The sequence below is a fragment of the Equus caballus genome, chromosome 17 (assembly GCF_041296265.1).
Source record: "Equus caballus isolate H_3958 breed thoroughbred chromosome 17, TB-T2T, whole genome shotgun sequence".
Taxonomy (NCBI): Eukaryota; Metazoa; Chordata; class Mammalia; order Perissodactyla; family Equidae; genus Equus; species Equus caballus.
The window spans coordinates 88,665,804-88,684,671 of record NC_091700.1 but is presented as its reverse complement, the minus strand read 5'-3'; the positions used below and the strand labels follow the sequence as shown (position 1 = coordinate 88,684,671).

Genomic DNA, 18,868 nt, shown 5'->3' with positions numbered 1-18,868 from the left:
GTGATTTGAGTAAAATTTCAGATCCCCTGTTAATAATCTCTTTCTATCCCTCCTCTGACTTTTTCTCCAAATGGTATTTTTTTTCTTGGATCTTGAGAGCCTTGTGGTTAAAGCAGAGATGAAAATTTTGTGGGAAACTATCTGCAGAATAAATTTCTTTGTATGAATTGAGATAGATGGCTTGGCCCTCAGGCGCAGACCTTGCCTAACAAAATGAATGAGCCAAAGTTATTGACCAGACGAAAGGTTTCCATTAAGTGCTCTGTAAATTTAAAGCAGAATAGCTTTAACTGGCCCTTGTTGAAGAAATCATCTTACCATTCTCTTCTGTACTCTCTTTCACGTATAAAGTGCCAGGAGCACTTTTGGGAATTCACTGTGTTGGAGGTAGTGATATGTTTTGGGGAGATAACTATGTTGAGGATAGAGTGCCTTCAACAGAAACTCAGCTTTTTATAGGTGTACCCTGATATGTCCTATTTGTTTTTTTAAAAACAGCTTTATGAAGATGCGATTCACATACTATACAATTCACCCATTTAAAGTGTGCAATCTAGTGGTTTTCAGTATATTCACAATTGTACAACCATCATATAATTAATTCTAGAACGGTTTTATCTCCAAAAGAAACCTTGTACCCCTTAGCTGTCGCTGCCCAATTTTACCCTACCCAGCCCCATAGCTCTAGGCAACCACTAATTCACTGTATATCTCTATATATTTGCTTATTCTGGACATTTTATATCAACAACATCATACAATATGTGGTCCTATGTGACTGGCTTCTTTCACTAAGCATAATATTTTCAAGGTTCATCTATGATGTAGCATGTATCATTCCTTTTTTATGGTTGAATAATATTCCATCGTGTAGACATTTTGTTTATCCATTCTTCAGTTGAAGGACATATGGGTTATTTCCACTTTTTGTCTCCTCTATTTTGAGAGACTCTGGTCATCTCTGGAAGATGACCACCCTCAGTTCTGGGGAGCCCAGTTGGTTGCTTCCACTCCATTTACTTGTCTCTTGCTGAGTGTGCCAGGTGTTCAGAGCACCCCACAGGGACTGGTTGCCTTCCTGATATTCTAGCACCAACATGGAGACACCTGTGTAACTTGGTGTTCTCTACTTTTGAGAATGATTAAATACCATTGTTAGCAGCAGACCTGACTCCAATATTTTATGTGAGCATGACTTTAGAGATACATTTTTAGCAAAATTAATTTGTTTCACCACAGCGGTACAGACAGAATTAGTGCAGACTGGTGCTCTCTCAAGGGTCTAAAACTCCTGTGTGTACTGCTGTCCTCCAGGCCCACCACTCTTTCTAAGGTTTGTTCAGCGAGGAACCCCTTTCCCAGCTCTCGAATGCACACCTTGGGGGCAGCCCCAGCCACCTCATGTTACATGGTTAGTGTATTCCTGAGAAGGGGGCCAAAGCAACATTCAAAAGTTCTTAAGTTCATTAAGCAAGGTGGCTGTTTTGAGTAATGCAGTGAATCCTTTCTGAAGTATAAAACAGTAGCTACTTAACATGTTTTTTTAGCAATTTCTTGGTTGAGTTCTCTCCTGTTGTCTTATTTGAATTTGCCAGCCTTATGGGGTGAGCAGAGTGGATGTTCTCCTCTTCCCCTCTCCCATTTTTAATAACAGCTTTATTGAGGTATAACTCACTGTTGGGGCCATTCTGCAGAAACAGGATGGACCCCCACCCAAAACTTGCTTTGAATGTTGAGACTAATGACAGCACATACACACCCACACACCCAAAGGGTGTGAACAGTTTATTGCTCACTTAATGAAGCCCTCTGGGAGAGCAGGGCAGGTCCCAAGGAGGTTCTAAAATGGCTTGAAAAAGCAGGGAAAAGAGACTGGCTTGGGATTTTTATAGTGGTTAGGGGGTGGCACTGGGGTGAGGGTTCTTGCGACTGGTTTGAATTTCCCACTGGCACCAAAGGAGGGAGGCACCTGGAACTTCCTTTCATCTTGCCCAGCTGTAAGGCAGAGGGGTAGAAATAGGAGTGAGACTTAAAAACTGTCAGCACTAAAACATCAAAAGTGGAGTCAGACTCTATTACATTCATGTACCATAAAATTCACATTTTTTAAGTATTCAATCCACCAGTGGTTTTTGCTATATTTACAGACTATGTATTGTGTATAGATAGTGTATTATGTTAGAAACACTGCCTAATTTCTGAACATTTTCATTACTCCTAAAAGGAATTTCATTACCCATTAGCAGTCCCCCCTACACACACCCCATCTTCCCTGTAGCCCCTGGTAACTGCTAATCTACTTTCTATCTCTGTGGATTTGCCTGTTGTGGACATTTCATTTAAATAAGAGTATATAATGTGAGTTTTTTTTGTGACTGGCTTCTTTTACTCAGCGTGATGTTTTTCAGGTTCAGTATGGATTGTGGCATGTATTGGTACTTCATTCCTTTTTACGGCTGAATAATAACTCCATTCTGTGGATATACCATGCTACTTTGTCACATTAAAAGATGATTGGGGGGGAAAAAAGATGATTGATTTGGATCATCCAAGGGTGAGGCAGTGATGGGAGAGTCAGGTATCATTATTAGCAGGAGAGGAAGACATGGGCCTGGACCTCAAAAGGGAGTCAAGCATGGACATCCAGTCTTGGGCGTTGCATAAATTAGAGGTGACATTTAAAGATGTGAGAGTTAATGGGATCTCCAATTTGAAATATGTACTCTGTAGGTGGCTGAACTGATTGCTAATAGATACCATCCATCTATTCATGTCCTCTGATGAAATTCAAGCTAATTATTACTTTAGACTAACCCAAGATCATTCTAATGCACAAAAAAGTCAGTGAAACAAAAGCTTCTATTAGCACGATACTCATTTTTTGGACTTGTTGAATCCTTTGCTCTAAATATTTTTTGTTGTTTTTCTTGGCCACTAATTTTGTTGGTTGGAAAATGATTAATATTTAAAATTCATACAGTTGCTTCAATGCTTATTAGTGCATCTCTAGAAAACATTTTTCCTCTGAATGATTGTTAGGAAATTGTTCTATTCTCTCCCATTGTTTTAAATATTAACTTAGAGTTTTTAAGGTAAATCAAATAGAATATACCAGCAACTTCAAATTTGCTTGGTTATCATTTATAATCCTTTGTAAAGTTCAAACATAATCTTTCATATCTCAAATAATATTCCTTGGCTTCTGCACAAGATGTCTAAAATAGGTAATAATAATAAATTGTTTAAATTTCTAGGTACTATCTTTATTTATATTCAATGAACTATTACTTTTTAAATTGTTTCCCTTGCAGTACAGAAGTTAGGTTAATTGGTGAATTTTCTGAATTCTCAAAACAGACAATTTAACCTATGTGTATAAGTGTTTCATAGTCTCCAGTATTCAGTTTCTGTGTAGATGAGTTTCTATGTTATTAATCTGCCGGCATTTTGATGTCACATGAAGACTTAGGTCTTCCCATGTCAGGATTTGGGTGTAATCTTGCACACTATAGCTCTATTTTAACACAATTACCATTCTGATTCAGAACACTCTAGACCACATATAATTATTCTGTTTTTTCATGTGGCCAGTGTCTCTACTCCTTTGATCTTCTGTGACTATTAGATTTTTGCATAAAAATCCAGGAGATAGACAAAGCCTAGATTTTTGCTTATCTATGGGCATAATAGGCAAACTGGCAATAGAAAACAGAAATTTGGGGATTATGTGACTGTGTGGTGTTCTCTAAAGATCTGCTTTTTTAACATTACACAGCTTTCTGTTACCAACCTGCAGTTGCTCAATCTTTCTAATTCACTCAAACTTTGAAAACTATAGATAGAAAATGAAAACCATCTGCTGCCTTGTGAAATAAAGAATAATATCAGTACAGATCATAAAAGAGCAGTCACCTTCTTCTAGATGCCTGTTGTGGGTCGGAGGTGTTTCCCTGTGTGTTCATTATGGTCTTCTGACATTTTTTAGAAGGAGAATGGCTAGAGTCAACTTAGTATTATATCAAGGACAAGCTTCTCTATTAGCAATCCCCAAAGATACACATAAGGTAGTATAGTGTTCACTCAGTTCGGTTTGCAATGGAAGGATCTGGATTACTAATGCACCAAAAATAATAACCATATTGACTGTGGGACTTCATTGTGTATTTAGCATTTCATACTGGAGTGCTGCTTCAGAAGCTATGTGTTCAGCCTGACAGGTAACCCTTTATCCATGTTCTCATTTGCATCTTTGGGTACCATAGATGGGAGAATCCTGTTAAGCAGTGAAAACTTGCTAACCTTCTCTCTAGCAAAGAGTGAAAGTGGGCAGAAGTCAAGATTGACACAGCAATTTTGTGTTCCCTTGTGGTTTGCTGTCAGCAAGCTGTTACCCACACATGCAAAAGGTTGTTTGAAGTGGCTTACACATGTTTCCATAGCAGCAGTCATCTTAGTGATTTCTCTCGTTTTTGGACTTTTTTTTCTTTTGCTTCTCTGTTCCTCGCTGATGCAGGATTAAACAAACAGCATATTTAGGTCAAGGAAAGAGATGTTTGCTAATATAGATGCTAGGCTAAGCATTCTGGGAGAATGATTTTTGCAGCAGATGAACATTCTTTGTGCCTTCCAGCAGCATCTGCAGCAGGGTGGCTGTCTGGCACTGTCTTTTTCATTTTGGGCAGGTTCTGGGATTCAGAACAATCCCAAGCAAATCACAGGAGCCGGCAGTTTTTCAGTAACCGCATGTAAATCCTCTGCTTATTTGTTCTTTGGTATTAACAATGAAGCAATCTCCTGGAAAAATGATACTTCGAAGGTTTTGGTGCATCTGAGGTGTGTCATCTTCTTTTTGCACCACCCCTCCTGTTTTACACTTGGAGCCTGGATTTTTTTGTCAGACTGTTGGGCAGGAGCGGATTCTAGTACGACAGCTTGGAGCTTCCCTTCTGTTCCGGTGCCGGCAACTGCCTGTCATGAAGATGGTACAGTGGGAGCCTGCTCTGAAGAGCCAAGGAAGATGATGTGGCAATGGAGTAGAGATTGCTAGAAATCTGAACATCCACACCTTGGGGATGGGTTGCACTACTAGTGTGATTCTGTTTAAAGGCATCCGCACTGTTTTTGAAAGAAACTGTGCTTATATGTGCAAACAGCAAGGAGAGAATAATGCCCTTGAATATACAGCATACAATTGGACAAAAGAAGATTCAGAACTATTGATCGCCTCCTGTCTGGTAAATGCTACCTTGCTTAATTAACAAGTAGTTTGATGGTATTAGAATAAACTAGTCTTTACTTGAAAAGCAAATATATTGACTTCAGTATGCTTATATATGTGTAGTCTGTGTGTATAAATGAGTAATTAGGGGCCTTAAGTTTAAATTACAAGGTGCCTGTTTATATGTATGAGAATGCCGTGTATTAATCAAAGCTGAATACATACAGAAAGAGAAGCTGGAGTAAGATATTTGATTGCTGAATGGTTTTCTAAGTTAGCTTTATGAGCTTGCATGTTCTTGGTCTAGTCCTAGAAATAATACTTGGCAAAGTGTGTATTTACGGTATTAGATAGTGAATCCCCTACCAGTGATAGTCAATTATCCCGTCCTTTTACATCCTAGTCTTTTACTTGGTTTGATTTTTCTTACTAATGGCTTGTGGTCAGTCCTTTTTGATTCAGGGGATTTAAAGGGAGCAAGAAAGAAAACTGTAATGGGTATGAGAAATATTTATAGTTTTATTATTTCAAATCCAACTATAATGTTTTTGGGTGAAGGCTCTTGAGAAAAGGAAGCTTAGTTTGACATGACACTTCTGTGTTCTTTCCTCCCTTCACAATGCACGAGGAGGTGTCAAGTCACAGATGGGTGTGCCTCTCCATGGCCTGCTCACAAATACCAGGCTCATGAAAAAGCCGCATATTGGTCCTCTCCTCCCACGGGATGCCCTGCCATTTTCCCTTCTGTTCTTATCACAGTTTTTGTCAAAATGAGTGAGAATAATACTTACGTGAGTTTCTGTGTGTGAGTCTGGCCAGCAGCCAGTCAGTATGGTGAGGACGAGGTGTGTGGAAGCCCTGAAACCCTTTCTGGGATGGTAGCGTTAGGCTGCCATCTGAGACCCAGAGGGAATGCTGGTGTGCCATATGCACCCTGGGATCAGATCAGGTTGCCCCAGTCTTGCAGGAGCCCCAAGAGAGAATGCCTTTTGTGGAGGGGCTTATGTGACATTAGCTCTCAGATCCTTGAGAGGAAGAAAGGAGAGCATCATTTGAGCATCAGATGCATTTTGGAAGGCAGTGCTGTGTGTGGGTATGGAATTTAAGTGGTGCTGTATTAACTATTAAATATTTTAAACTCTAATGTCTTTTGGAATAGACTTTTGAGAATAACTGGTATCAGAGATTATAAGGACTAGCTCATTACAGCATCTGTCCCATTAGTGTAATCCATAACCCTGACAGCCCTAGGACTACCTGGCCAGTAATGGCAATGCCTCTCCAAGGCTACAAGCTTCTGCCCCCTCAGGCTACGCTGACCTGTCTTTGGTTACCCCACCTTTGAGAGACTCTGCTTGTTTTTCTTTTTATTTTATTGCAGGAGGGAATAATAGTCTGCCAGGGCCTCTGTCTGCACTCTGGATTTTGAAACACTGCTCCTGTGCATTGGGTCAGATGTTCTCTGTACACCGCCCTTGCCCGCTCTAGCAGACTGAGAAAGATGACATGACTGTGCTTGCATGTGGCTGACGTGCAGCGGGTGGAAAGATGTACCCTCTCACTCTGAACTGGTCTTCCTGCTTCTGTCCTTGACCCTAGGTCCTCTTCTCCACGCAGCAGTGATCCTTTGCAAAGGAAAGTCAGACCGTCACTTCTCTGCTTAGTTAAATCCAAAATCCTTACAGTGGCCTCCAGGTCTATCCCCAGCAGGCCCACTGCTTGCTACTTCCTCCTCCCCACTCCTGTTTACTTCTCACTCTTTCCTCATCCCTCCTTTCCCTCGAGCCTCTCAGGCTGCCTTACTCTTCTCTCCTCCTGGAAATCTCTACCTAGGTGTTTACCTGGTTCATTCCTGCCTCCTGCAGGGCTTTACTCAGATTTCCCCTTCTCGGTGAGGCTTCTAAGACCACGAGTGCAATCTTCCAGCACACCCTTCTCTGATTCCCTGCCATAGTTTCTTCATAATATTTATCTTCACCTGACGTACTGTTAGTCAGAATAATAGCATAAGTATAGTAACAGTAATTAGTCATAAGTATTACTTATAGTACTTACAACGAGAATAAGATTTATGATGGCAGGGATTTTTGTCTCTTTTATTCACTGCTCTGTCCAAAAGCTCGAACAATACCTGATTTGTAGTAAGTGCTCAGTTAATGAGTAAATTCTGGTGAAATGGCTTTATGGTCCTGAACTTGAACTTGGAGAAGCTGTTGAGAAGAGGGGTTATAATCACTTATTCTAAAAGCAAAGTCTTTTTTCAAAATTTTTTGTAGTTTCCCCTAAACAATAACTGGCTCATCTTTAATAATCTCCCCTAGCGTGTTGACCTTTCAGCTCTGTAGAGTTATATTACAACCCTTTTGTTCTGGAGCTACACCAAGAGGTTATGTAGTCCAAGGCAGAATGTTCCATGGGTTTGCTGTGGTCGTGAGTGACAATTGATGGTACTATATTTGGATGTTATCCAGACTAGCCCTGTTGAGACCTGTTCCATGGGACAGGCATTTGGAGATCATTTCACTCTTTGGTTTGAACCAGCCAAATCCTTTCTTAAGGGAGCCCTGCCTGTTGACGCTCCCTTGGGTCACCTCCATAACACTTAAGTTAGTGCTAATTGTTAGCTATTATTATAGTTATTTCTATGTTTTAGTGTTCCCTTTATGAGGAGCTGTGGAATACATTTTTTCTCTTCATACTCTGAATGGTTGTGATTTTCCTGATGAACTACTTTATTTTTATTTTATATACGTTATGATTCATGTGACTGACCTCAGCCACCTCTTCAGTTGACTGTTAAAGGAAAGCTTAGTTCCAAACATGCAACTCAATTCCAATAGGTATATAGGCTTTTTCAAAATGAATTTTTTTGTGTTGCCCTTGACTTTGCTTCTTATTTTCCTGTGTTACTATTTTATCACAGTCTGCTTTTTCTTATCTGCTTATTAAAATACTTTCGAATCTAATTTTCTATGTGTTTATGTAAATCACTTGAAATCCTTTTGGAACAAGGTAGAGTATAAATTAATAAGCTAATAAACTAATGGAGAACTATGTAGTGAAGAAAAAGCCTTTTTACCATCATTAAGTTTGGCTCTGACGTGAAAATCAGATGTCTTGAGTGCAGACTTTAGCTTTGTAAGGCTGCAGCTGTGTGATCTTGTACAGGAAGGTTCCTTTCATACCTGAGTGGCATGAGTCAATCCCATGGTGAGTATTACACTGGGAAATGGGCTTATCTGGCGATTGTGGACTGACTGAATTTGGAGAGTACCACAGTTAGATTTGAGCAAACCAAGTTGGGATAGATTTTATTCTTGAGTATAGATTTTTCCTAAAGTCTCCTTTTTCTGATTAATTGAATGTATTGGTTCAGCTCATTCTGAGTGCTTCTTTGTGCTGGGTGCTGGGCTTACAGCAGTGATGAGGAAGCTCACGTCCCCAAGGGGGGAAGGCTGACACATAGAACGCACAGGGCACTGTCAGAGGGCATGAACCACAACCCAGCCTGGGGACCTTCCACGAGGAGGGGCAGCTTGAGCTGAGACAAAATGCTGATAAATCCCATTTTTTCCCTGTCTTTGAAGGTTTGTGATACGCCCAATGTTATTGACTAGGACTTGACCTGTTTACTCATAGCTAGTAATAGAATATTCCACTCTCTTAATGTGTCTATGGAAGAATTGAGGAGCTGTGGGATTATTTTGTACTATGCTCGCTTTTTGCTGATTATAACTGAAGTGGACGAGGTTGCTCAGTTATAACCTCGACAGCGGCTAGGACCCTGTCACCAGCTTCATAGAGAGCAATAATGAAGGTAACCTGCTGGAAGTCACACGGAGAGAAAATAGACTTTCTTGTCTTCAGTTTCTTTTGTGTCATGTTGGGATAATACAGTGATAATTTTACCCATTGTAAATTAATATTTAATCCTTTTTTTCTTACTGCCTTAAAGCTTTGAGGTTTTTCATCGTTCTCCTATTATAAGTTTTGCTACGCAGCTTCAACATGTTCTCAGCCTTTATTACTGTATAGAAATTTGTCAGACTCCCCAGGCTAAATGGTCCTTCCCCATTTAAAGAACCCATTGGCTATGAAAATCCTTTGATTTATCAAGTGCACTGTGTAAAGAGAACAGACTTGAAGGCAATATGACCTCTGGCTCATAAGGGTCTGCAGTCCTGCTTGTGTCTGTCTGTGTGTCTTTTTGGAGGTGGGAATGGGTGGGATGGGAGGGAAGGGGAGATAAGTGGTATGATCAATGACAAGTGATAAGTGAAAAATAGTATAATACGTGTCAGCTTGAGGCAGTGGGAAAATGAAGGCTAGATCTTGATTATTTTAGGTGTTCTCTCATAACTTTTTCTTGCACTGTTATAACTATCTTGAGGTGTGAGAAAGTAGCAACCTGCTTGGCTGCCTTCTGGAACACTCCTTTGGTTCTAGGTCCCATCATGGCTTTGGGTAGGCTGTGTTTTCCATTTTCTTTCTTTCTTTTTTTTTTTTAGGAAGGTTAGCTCTGAGCTAACATCTGCCACCAATCCTCCTCTTTTTTTTTTTTTTTGCTGAGGAAGACTGGCCCTGAGCTAACATCCATACCTATCTTCCTCTACTTTATATGTGGGACACCTACCACAGCATGGCTTGACAAGCGGTGTGTTGGTCTACACCCAGGATCTGAACTGGCACATCCTGGGCTGCTGAAGTGGAACGTGTAAACTTAACCGCTATGCCACTGGGCCAGCCCCTCCATTTTATTTCTAATATCCTTCCTAATGATGCCCTGTGAGTTTTGTTGCCTATTTTGATCACAGGCAGTAAATTGGGCTGATGTCTTCAAGGAACATTCTGCTCTGATTCTTAGATCCACTTCCTGCGTCTTGAGATTGCACTACTCTATTGATGTTATTTTGCGTGAGTGTAGCTAGCACAAAAGAGTACTGCACCTTTCCCCAAAGCTTTATTAAAACTTACCATCTTATTAATTTTATTAAATTATAAACAGGTAATAAACACTTATTGTAGAAACTAAGCATGCTATGTTTGCTACACAGAGGTAACCACCAATTTAGACATTTTGAGGCTAAACCTCCTAGAATCTCATTCCTGTATAGCATTGTTCATAAAAAGTATATAATGAGTTGATGTGTACTAAATTGTGCCCCTTCCCCCCCATTCATATGTTGAACCTCAACCTGCAGTGTGACTGCAGCTGGAGATAGGGTCTTTAGGAAGTAATTAAGTTAAATGAGGTCATAAGGGGGGCATAAATCTGATAGGACTGTGGCCTTATAAGAAGAGTGAGAAAGATCTCTTTCTCTCTCTGCCGTGGAAGGACAGAGCAAGAAGTTAGCTGTGTGCAAGCCAGCATGAGGAGCCTCACAGAAACCAACCATGCTGGCACCCTAACCTTGGGGTTCAGCCTCCGAAACTGTGAGAAAAATTTCTGTTGTCTAAGCCGCCCAGTCTATGGTAATTTGTCATGGCAGCCCAAGCTGACTAATACACAAGTGTAATAAGCATGTTATTTTGTTATATAGTTTTTAAACTTGCTTTAATAGACTCTACACTATGTCACAAGTATCTTTCCACATCAATAAGTATACATTTATGGCTCATTCTTAATGGCGTCATTTCGTTGTATGGATGTGTCTTAGTTCATTTTGGGCTGCTATAACAAAATACCATAGACTCAGTGCCTTATAATCAACAAACATTTACTTCTTACAGTTCTGGAGGCTGGGAAGTCCCAGATCAAGGCATCTGCAGATTTGGTGTCTGGTGAGGGCCCACTTCCTGGTTCCTGATCAGCTATCTTCTCATTGTAATCTCGCATGGAGGAGGGGTTGAGGTTCTCTGTGGGGTCTCTTTTGTAAGAGTACTGACCACCTTTATGAGAGCTCCACTCTCATGGCCTAAGCACCTCCCAAAGGCCTCATCTCCAAATACCATCACACGGGAAATTAAGTTTCAGCATGTGAATTTTGAGGGGACACAAACATTCACATTGCAGAATGTGAGATTTTATTTCACCTATACCCACTATTCCATTTTTTTTTTGCAATTAGAAATGCTGTGATGAACATCTCTGCATGTGTACTTCAAACACTTGTCAAATCATTTTCTTAGCACAGTTTCCTAGACCTGGAATAGCTGGGTCAAAGTATAGTTGCTTTTTAAAGTATTTTGATATAACCAGATTGCTCTCTAGAAAGATTAGTTTGAGATTTTTAAAAATTAAAGACAAAAATTCTCTCTCCTTGTGATTTCAAGCAGTTTGCCTTCATTTTTGCTCTTTGTTAAGCTGTTGATAGAGTTATCAACTGAACAGAATAACATCAACTTAGATTGCTGTATGCTTAGCCATGTAACAAATTAACACTGATTTTGCCTCAACTCCTGGAAGCGTGACCACTAGCATTCATAAATATCCCAGGAGAATTCTGAAATGTTCCATTGTGGGGGCTGGAATGTGTTTGTTCTGAGAGGTCTTCGCCCTCTGAGAGTTGGTCTAGCTATTTCAAAGATATTAAAGAGGAAAGAGCAGCAGAAATACTGAGTAGAAACAGCTGAGTAAAGCTGTTACTGCTTTGCTTAAGTCTTACTCTTCAGATATTCACAGTAATTGATTTGTTTTCTCCCACAGATTTAGTGAGAAGCAATGACTTTTGCTTTTTAAAAGTAGTGTTTATTATCTTTCATATTTAGTATACATAATTATTATAGAAAATTTAGAGACTGCAGAGAAGAATGAAGAAGAAAACAAAAATCAGCCATAATCTCACAGCCCCAAAATAATTGCTGCCTAACATGTAGTGTATAATTTCTAATAGTTTTCTCTGCTTATTCAAATATAAAAAATGGTATAATATTACATAAGTAATTCCTGATGCCTTTTTAACTTATTTTCTTATGCCTATAATGTTCTGCTAAAACATGATTTAATGTGTGCATAGTATTCCTTTGTAATGTATGTACTTTTACTTATTTAAATGCTTCTCTGTTGTTAGGCAACAGGTTGGTTGTTATAAATTGAGATTATAGAGGACATCGTTTTTTTTTCTTCTCCCCAAAGCCCCCCAGTACATAGTTGTATATTCTAGTTGTGAGTGTCTCTGGTTGTGCTATGTGGGACGCCGCCTCAGCATGGACTGATGAGCAGTGCCATGTCCGCACCCAGGATCTGAACCAGTGAAATCCTGGGCCACCGAAGCAGAGCGCACGAACTTAATCACTCGGCCACGGGGTCAGCCCCTATAGAGGACGTCTTTACCCCAAAGTCCTCCTATGGATCTATAATTATTTTCATAGGCTAGATTCATAAACGTGAACTTGTTAAGGCAGGAATGAATTTTTTAAAGGTCTTTTAAGGCATATTGTTTTATTGGTTGATGATTGATCCCAGTTGCATTCCTAGCACCAGTGAATATTAGTCTTGTTTTACATATGAAGATTGCCAGCATCATTTGTGCCAATTTGAGAGACAAAAAGATATAACTTTCTAACTCCAAACCCTTTATCATATTCATTCCAAATATTTCTCCATTTTGTCATTTGCCTTTAATTTTGTTTACATCCTTTGTATTAAATGTACGTGATAAGCATAATCATCTTTTCCTCTGTGATTTATTCCATTACTTTTATGCTTAGAAATTCTTGCCTATCTCAGATCAGATATTCACCAGTATTTTCTTTTGGAATTTATTTGTTTGCTTGCTTATTTATTTATTTACTATTTTGATCTTTTGTCCAAGGGGCCCGCTAGCCTCCTGTTTTTATAAGTAAAGTTTTATTGGCACATAGCCACACTTACTTGTTTACATGTCATCTACGACTCCTTTCATAGTGGAAGAGGTGAGTAATAGTTGCGATAGAGACTATAGTATTTACTAGCTGGCTGAGAATATTTATTAACTGGTCCTTTACATAAAGTTTGCCAACCCCTGCTTTAGTCAATGTAGAATTTATTTGGATATATGGTTTAGTTGAGACCCTAACTTGATTCCTTCTTTACCCGCAGCACTCATTTTTCCCAATCCTGTTTGTTGAATAATCCATTCCTTACTCATTAATTTGTGATCCTGCCTTCATTATGTTTTATGTTCTTTTATATATCAGGCTTTGTTTTGGTACTACTCTATGTCTATTATAGAAGCAAAGTTCTTGTCTAGCTATCAGTTCAATTGCAATTTAGTAAAAATGGAAACAAGAAATTTGGAGAGAAAAAACATAAATTCTACATTTTTAAGATAGAATAAACAGGCTATACTGTATAAGCTGCTGAATTAAGTAGTCTTATAAAGCATCTATTGGTAAAGATTCAGGGGCTAAGGGTTAAGTTTGAGTGTGGAGTTAAGTATATTTGTAAATTTGTTTCCTTGTGAAATAGGCTGTTCATAAAGTAGATCAGGCTTGTCTTTATAAGCACTTTCTGGTGCATTTTGATGAAAGAAAAATTCCAGTGTGGCAGCTGCATCCTCCAGTAGCCTTGATTTCCATCTACATTTTTTGTATATCCGGTCTTTGCTAACAAAAGGAGTTCCAGCAAAATTATAAGCAAAGGTACTATTAGAGTTTACAGACCAAGTGTGTTCATGTCTGCAGGAAATACATCTGTATCTTAATAGATGGACAGTAAATTCTAGTTTTTCTTTTATATGGTATATGAATTCTAAAGATATTTAATTTTCCTCTTTACCTACATTTTATGTGTGTGTAAAGGTTTGGGTATGTGTATATCTGTGTGTGAATGTATGTGTGATTGTGTATTTGTGTATATGTGTGTGTGTTTTTTGTTGTCACGTCAGTATTGGAATATTGAATAAAGGGCTACTTTACTTTTCTCAATGAACAATCCAAGGCTTTATCCTAGGATACATTTCAATAAACATTTGTTTCCCTGCCAAGGAAAAACCCACATCCTAGAAAACTGAAGTAGATGCGACTGGTGAACCTAAGCAGAGGGACTTGGAACTAGTGGCCAACTGATGGATTTTCTCTTCAGGGTCTCTGTGATTATTAGAGTTCTAAGATGTGGGTTTGGTGGCAGTCCTGTATGTTAAATAGTTTTACCCTTCCGCGTGTTTGCTATTTTCTGCATGTTTTCTATTCTTATGAAATAGGTAACAACATCATCAAAGAATCAGTCTTACAAGTTACCCTTATTTCTACATGCTTTCTTTATTGTTGAAGAGCGATCAGAAGAGAACTCTGAAACTTTTTCTTTATTTGTTCCCGTCTACTAGAAAAACTGTTTCCTCCACTCACAGCACTTCTGATACCAAATGTGTGGGTTTTTTCTCTCACATTAAATGGCTTGGACACTAACTACCCAGAGTTAGAGCAGACCCCACAGGTTAAGGGCTCAGTCCCACAAGACTTCCCCTTCTTAGAGATGCCAATCGCAAGTCCCAGGTTTCACCTGTGCTTCTGAAAATCAGGGGTTCCCACGTCTCCCTCCTTGGGTTTGATAATTTGCTAGAACAGCTCATAGAACTCAGGAAGATGCTTTACTTACTATTACTGTATTGTTATAAAGGCTACAATTCAAGAACAGCCAATTGGAGGAGAGGCACAGGACGGGGCATAGGGCAAGGTATCGGATAGGAGTACAGAGCTGCCCTGCTCTCTCCAGGCATACCACCCTCCCAGCACCTGTTTGTGTTCACTAACCTGAAAGCTCTCTGAACTCCTTCGTTTAGGGTTTTTATGGAAGTTCCATTATGTAGGCATGATCATTGGCCATTGGTTGTTGAGTTCAATCTCCAGCCACTCTCCCCTCCCTGGAGGTCAAGGAGCAGAGCTGAAAGATCCAACCCTCTAATCACAGGATTGATTCCCCTGGCAACCAACCCCCATCCGCTAATCAAGAGTAACTTCATTAGCATAAACTCAGATATGGTTGAAAAGGGCTTATTATGTAAACAAAACACGTTCATCTCACCCTGTCACTCAAGGAATTCTAAGAGTTTTAGAAGTTGTGCCAGGAACCAGGGCAGAGACCAAATATATATTTCTTATTATGTCATACCCAATATCCTTTGGATGCCTGCTATTACAATGCTGAATAAGCCACAGTCTGTGCTCTCAGAGAGCCCAGAGAGCACCTAAGTGGGATACAGGCTGTGATGGGGGTAGGCACAACTACCGTAAGAAAACCTGTGAGGGACTCCTAGCTCACCTTTGGGACAGAGTCAAGGAAGACTCCCAGAGGAGGTGATGTCTAACTTGAGTCTTAAAGGAGGAAAAGAATTTAGGTGAAGGGATAGGAGAGGGACATTTCTGCAAAGGGAGCCAAGTCCCAGGGAGGGAAAGCTGAGAGGTCCTTGGAGCTGCTAGGAATTCCACAAGGCTGGAGGGGGCTTATTGGGCTGGAGGATAGTGGAAGGGGTACAGTGGTGATCAGTAAGGCTATAGAGGTAAGTCAGGACTAGATCACGGTGGGTCTTTTGGAACTTTATTCCAGTATTGGAGGGGAGCCATTTACTAAAGGTTTTAAACAAGGAAAGACATGGTCAGACTGATGTTTTAGAAAGATCTTTCAGACTGTAGAGTGGATGACGGATTGGAGAAAGAGGAGTCTGAAGACAAGAACACTAGTGAGGAGGTCCTTGCTGCAGGGTGACAGACAATGGTGGCCTGATTAAGGTAGATGGTAGTGGAGATGGAGAGAAGCATCTGGATCTAAGAGATACTTAAATGAGAGAGGAAGGAGTCAAGAGAGTTCAAATGTCTGCCTTGGGCATCTCCAGGGTGCCATCTGTGGAGGTAGGGAAGAATTTTGAAGGAATGAGTCTGGGGGAGTTGGGATGGAGAGGAGGATTTCAGTTTGGGACATCCTGAGTTTGAGGTTAGGCACATCAAAATAGAGACATCTGTAAATCAGTGAGCTGTGACTCCTGAGGCTATAGATAGAGTTGTGGATCCCATCATGCTAAGGAAGGCATGGGAGTGGATGAGGTCTCCTGGTGAGAGTGCTCAGAGTACAAAGAGCCAAGGGCGCTGGGAAGGGCATAGGAAAAGGGGTTGGAAAAGCTCCCTGGAGTTGAGAGGTCAGGGAGGTTGGAGGATAGCCTATTTTGGGTTTGGAAACAGGATTATAGCCACCTAAATACCCAGAGCTTGAAGAACTGTGCCTCAATGTGTTTGTTGGTTTAAGCCTCTTACCTCTAGTGCACCAACACTGTCATTTTTATTATTCAGAGAAACATTTAACAAAATATGTGCACAGTATCCTTCTTGACACAACAGACTTTCAAGGTAAGTATTCCCTCTGCCCTTTAGAAGGGGCTTATATAGTGGAGTGGGCGAATAATTGATGGTTGAATGAATCCATCTTCCTCTTCTTCCATTTCCCTTCCCCCTCCTCCATTGAAAAAGCTGGCGTTTATTCAGTGCTCACTAGTTACCATGCACTGTTCTAAGCTCTTTATGTCTATTTACTCATTTAGTCCTTAATGACCAGCCGGTGAGGTAGATACTCTAGTTCCTTTATTTTATAGATGGGCAAACTGAGGAACAAAGAGAAAGGTAAATATTGTATAGTCACATAGGTAGTGAGTAGCAGAGCCGATATTCAGACCAGTGCTTTAGTCCAGAGTGTTGTGCTCTTAGCCGTACTGCAGAGTCCTGCCTTTCAGTATAGCAAACAAAGTATCGAGATGAAGTCAGTATGGGGCTGGAAAAGTACTCAGAAAATGAATGAACAGCACAGCTGGGGCAGAGTAGAAAAAGATGAGACAAAGATGAACAGGGGGCTTGGTCTAGCCTGGGAGACAAAAGTTAATATTAGTATAATAAATTGCTGAATTCCACAAGATCAAAGGGTTGTGTGAACCAGCTGACCATGGGCCATGGGGAAGGATTGAAGAGAAGGTGGCATTTGAGTTGCGTTTTGAAGGATAAACAAAACCCTTAAGGGCTTAGGGTGTAGTGGTTGTGGAGGACACGGAGCCAAAGGGAATAGTGTGTTCAGAGTGTGCAAGGAGGGGTGAGAGGTTCAGAGCTGGGTGTGCAACGAGTTGGCCAAGTTGTGCAGAACAACCTGGATTCCAGCCTGGAATCCGATGGGGCCACTGTGGGGTGTTTTAGACCATTCTTCTCATGTCAGAGTGGGGTCAGAATCAGAAAGGAAGAGACTGTTGGCAGGGGGACCAGGGGCAAAATCTCTGAAACCTTAAACAAACCCTCTCATTGAGCAGATGGAGGGAAAGGGTCAGACTGGAGGGATTTTTTATAGAGCTAGAATTTACTCAAGTTTTGCACACTGGAACTGGATGAGGGAGCAGGGAATAACAACTCCTAGTCTTCTGACTTGGGAGGTGGTGATGCCATTAATCAAAAGCAGGCACAGAAGGAGAGGGGAAGGTTTAAGTGTAGCTCATGTGAGAGCTGAGGAAGGAGGAGAGATCATGAGTTCACTTTGGTCTTGCTAAGTTACAATGCCCAAGGAAGCTTCAGGTCAGGGACAGATCCAGCTTTTGTAGGGTCCTGAAGCTTTTACAAATAGGAGTTCCTCTTGAAGAAAACTAATAGAAAATTACAAATTTACAAGTTAGGTACAGGACCTCGGGAGGGATTCCTGCAAAGGTGGATCCTGAAGCTTAAGCTTCATTGACTTCTGGTAAACCTACTCCTGCTTTATGGAAGATGTCTGCGGCTCCCTGATCTCTTTCATGTCCTCTGTGGTGTCTTCCTTGATGACAGAAAGCCCCTAGTTTCTTCTCTCTGAGCCATAGGCTGGTCATCATCTTGTTTAGAGCTGTTAGAGCCAAAGTTAATCCAAGGGTTACCTTAATATGATGTCTAGGAAGGCCCATGCTGTGCCTTCTGACTTTCCTCTGAGAAGGTACCCTGCTTTCACTGTCTTCCTAACACACAAGAGAAACTGAAAGAAAAAGCCACAAAAGGCTGGCTTGGGATGAGGGATTTGGTCTGTTATCACTACCCATAACCCAAAGAGGATAACAATATGAAAATATATTCTATTTAGATTATCAGTAGGAATTGGTAGCCCTGTACACATTGAACTGTAGCACTTCCAGCTTTTCCCGTTAAGAGTTTTGGGGAGCTATTTTACCTAAAGCCTCTTACTTAGAATAAAACCTTTTAAATCAAATTTATGTGTTTTCCTAATAGAGATGAAAAGTGGTTTCATAATAGCCAGCATATGTAAGGCAGCACATTTAGATAATTATCCCAATAATCCTTACAAAATGAATTCTCTAGCAGTAAAATGGGAGTGGAGAAGAGAACCATAGAATCATTGCTTAGTCTGTGTCTTTGATAACTCTGGCTGAAAACCTTTCTTCACAGGGAGATTATTGACACCGTGAAGGACAAGGTTATATTTGGGTAAAGTGTCCTCTCTGCTGTGCATTGGCCTTTGGAACCCCCACTACAGTGCCTCATCCTCTGGGTAGCCACCTGCCCACACTCAGTGCTCCAGAATTCCACCCCCACTCCCCTTTTCACTGTTGCTCTCTGCGTGTGAATGATCTCAGCTAGATGTGAGGCTCTTATCTGATTAAAACATTCACACCATGCTATAAATAGCTAACAGAATTATATCTGCCAAAGGGTATTTTCATTTTAGAGGGGACTTTGCTAACTAAGGGTAGCGCTGGAGGTGATTGTGGAAGGTTTTGGAGC

The 18,868-nt window shown here is 40.5% G+C and overlaps 1 protein-coding gene across 30 annotated transcripts in view; it reads left to right on the top strand.

Annotated features, from left to right (window-relative positions):
* DOCK9 (dedicator of cytokinesis 9) overlaps window positions 1–18,868 on the top strand; it is a 269,635-nt gene that overhangs the window by 56,285 nt on the left and 194,482 nt on the right. For 24 of the 30 annotated variants that reach the window (XM_070239986.1, XM_070239980.1, XM_070239971.1 and 21 more), the window contains exon 1: window positions 4,629–5,234. The exons of the other annotated variants lie outside the window; for them this stretch is intronic. In XM_070239986.1, coding sequence (XP_070096087.1) covers window positions 5,073–5,234 — 162 coding nt within the window. In that variant the 5' untranslated portion in view covers window positions 4,629–5,072. Of the gene's footprint in view, window positions 1–4,628; window positions 5,235–18,868 lie in introns of those variants that run through there. 30 annotated transcript variants of the gene reach the window in all.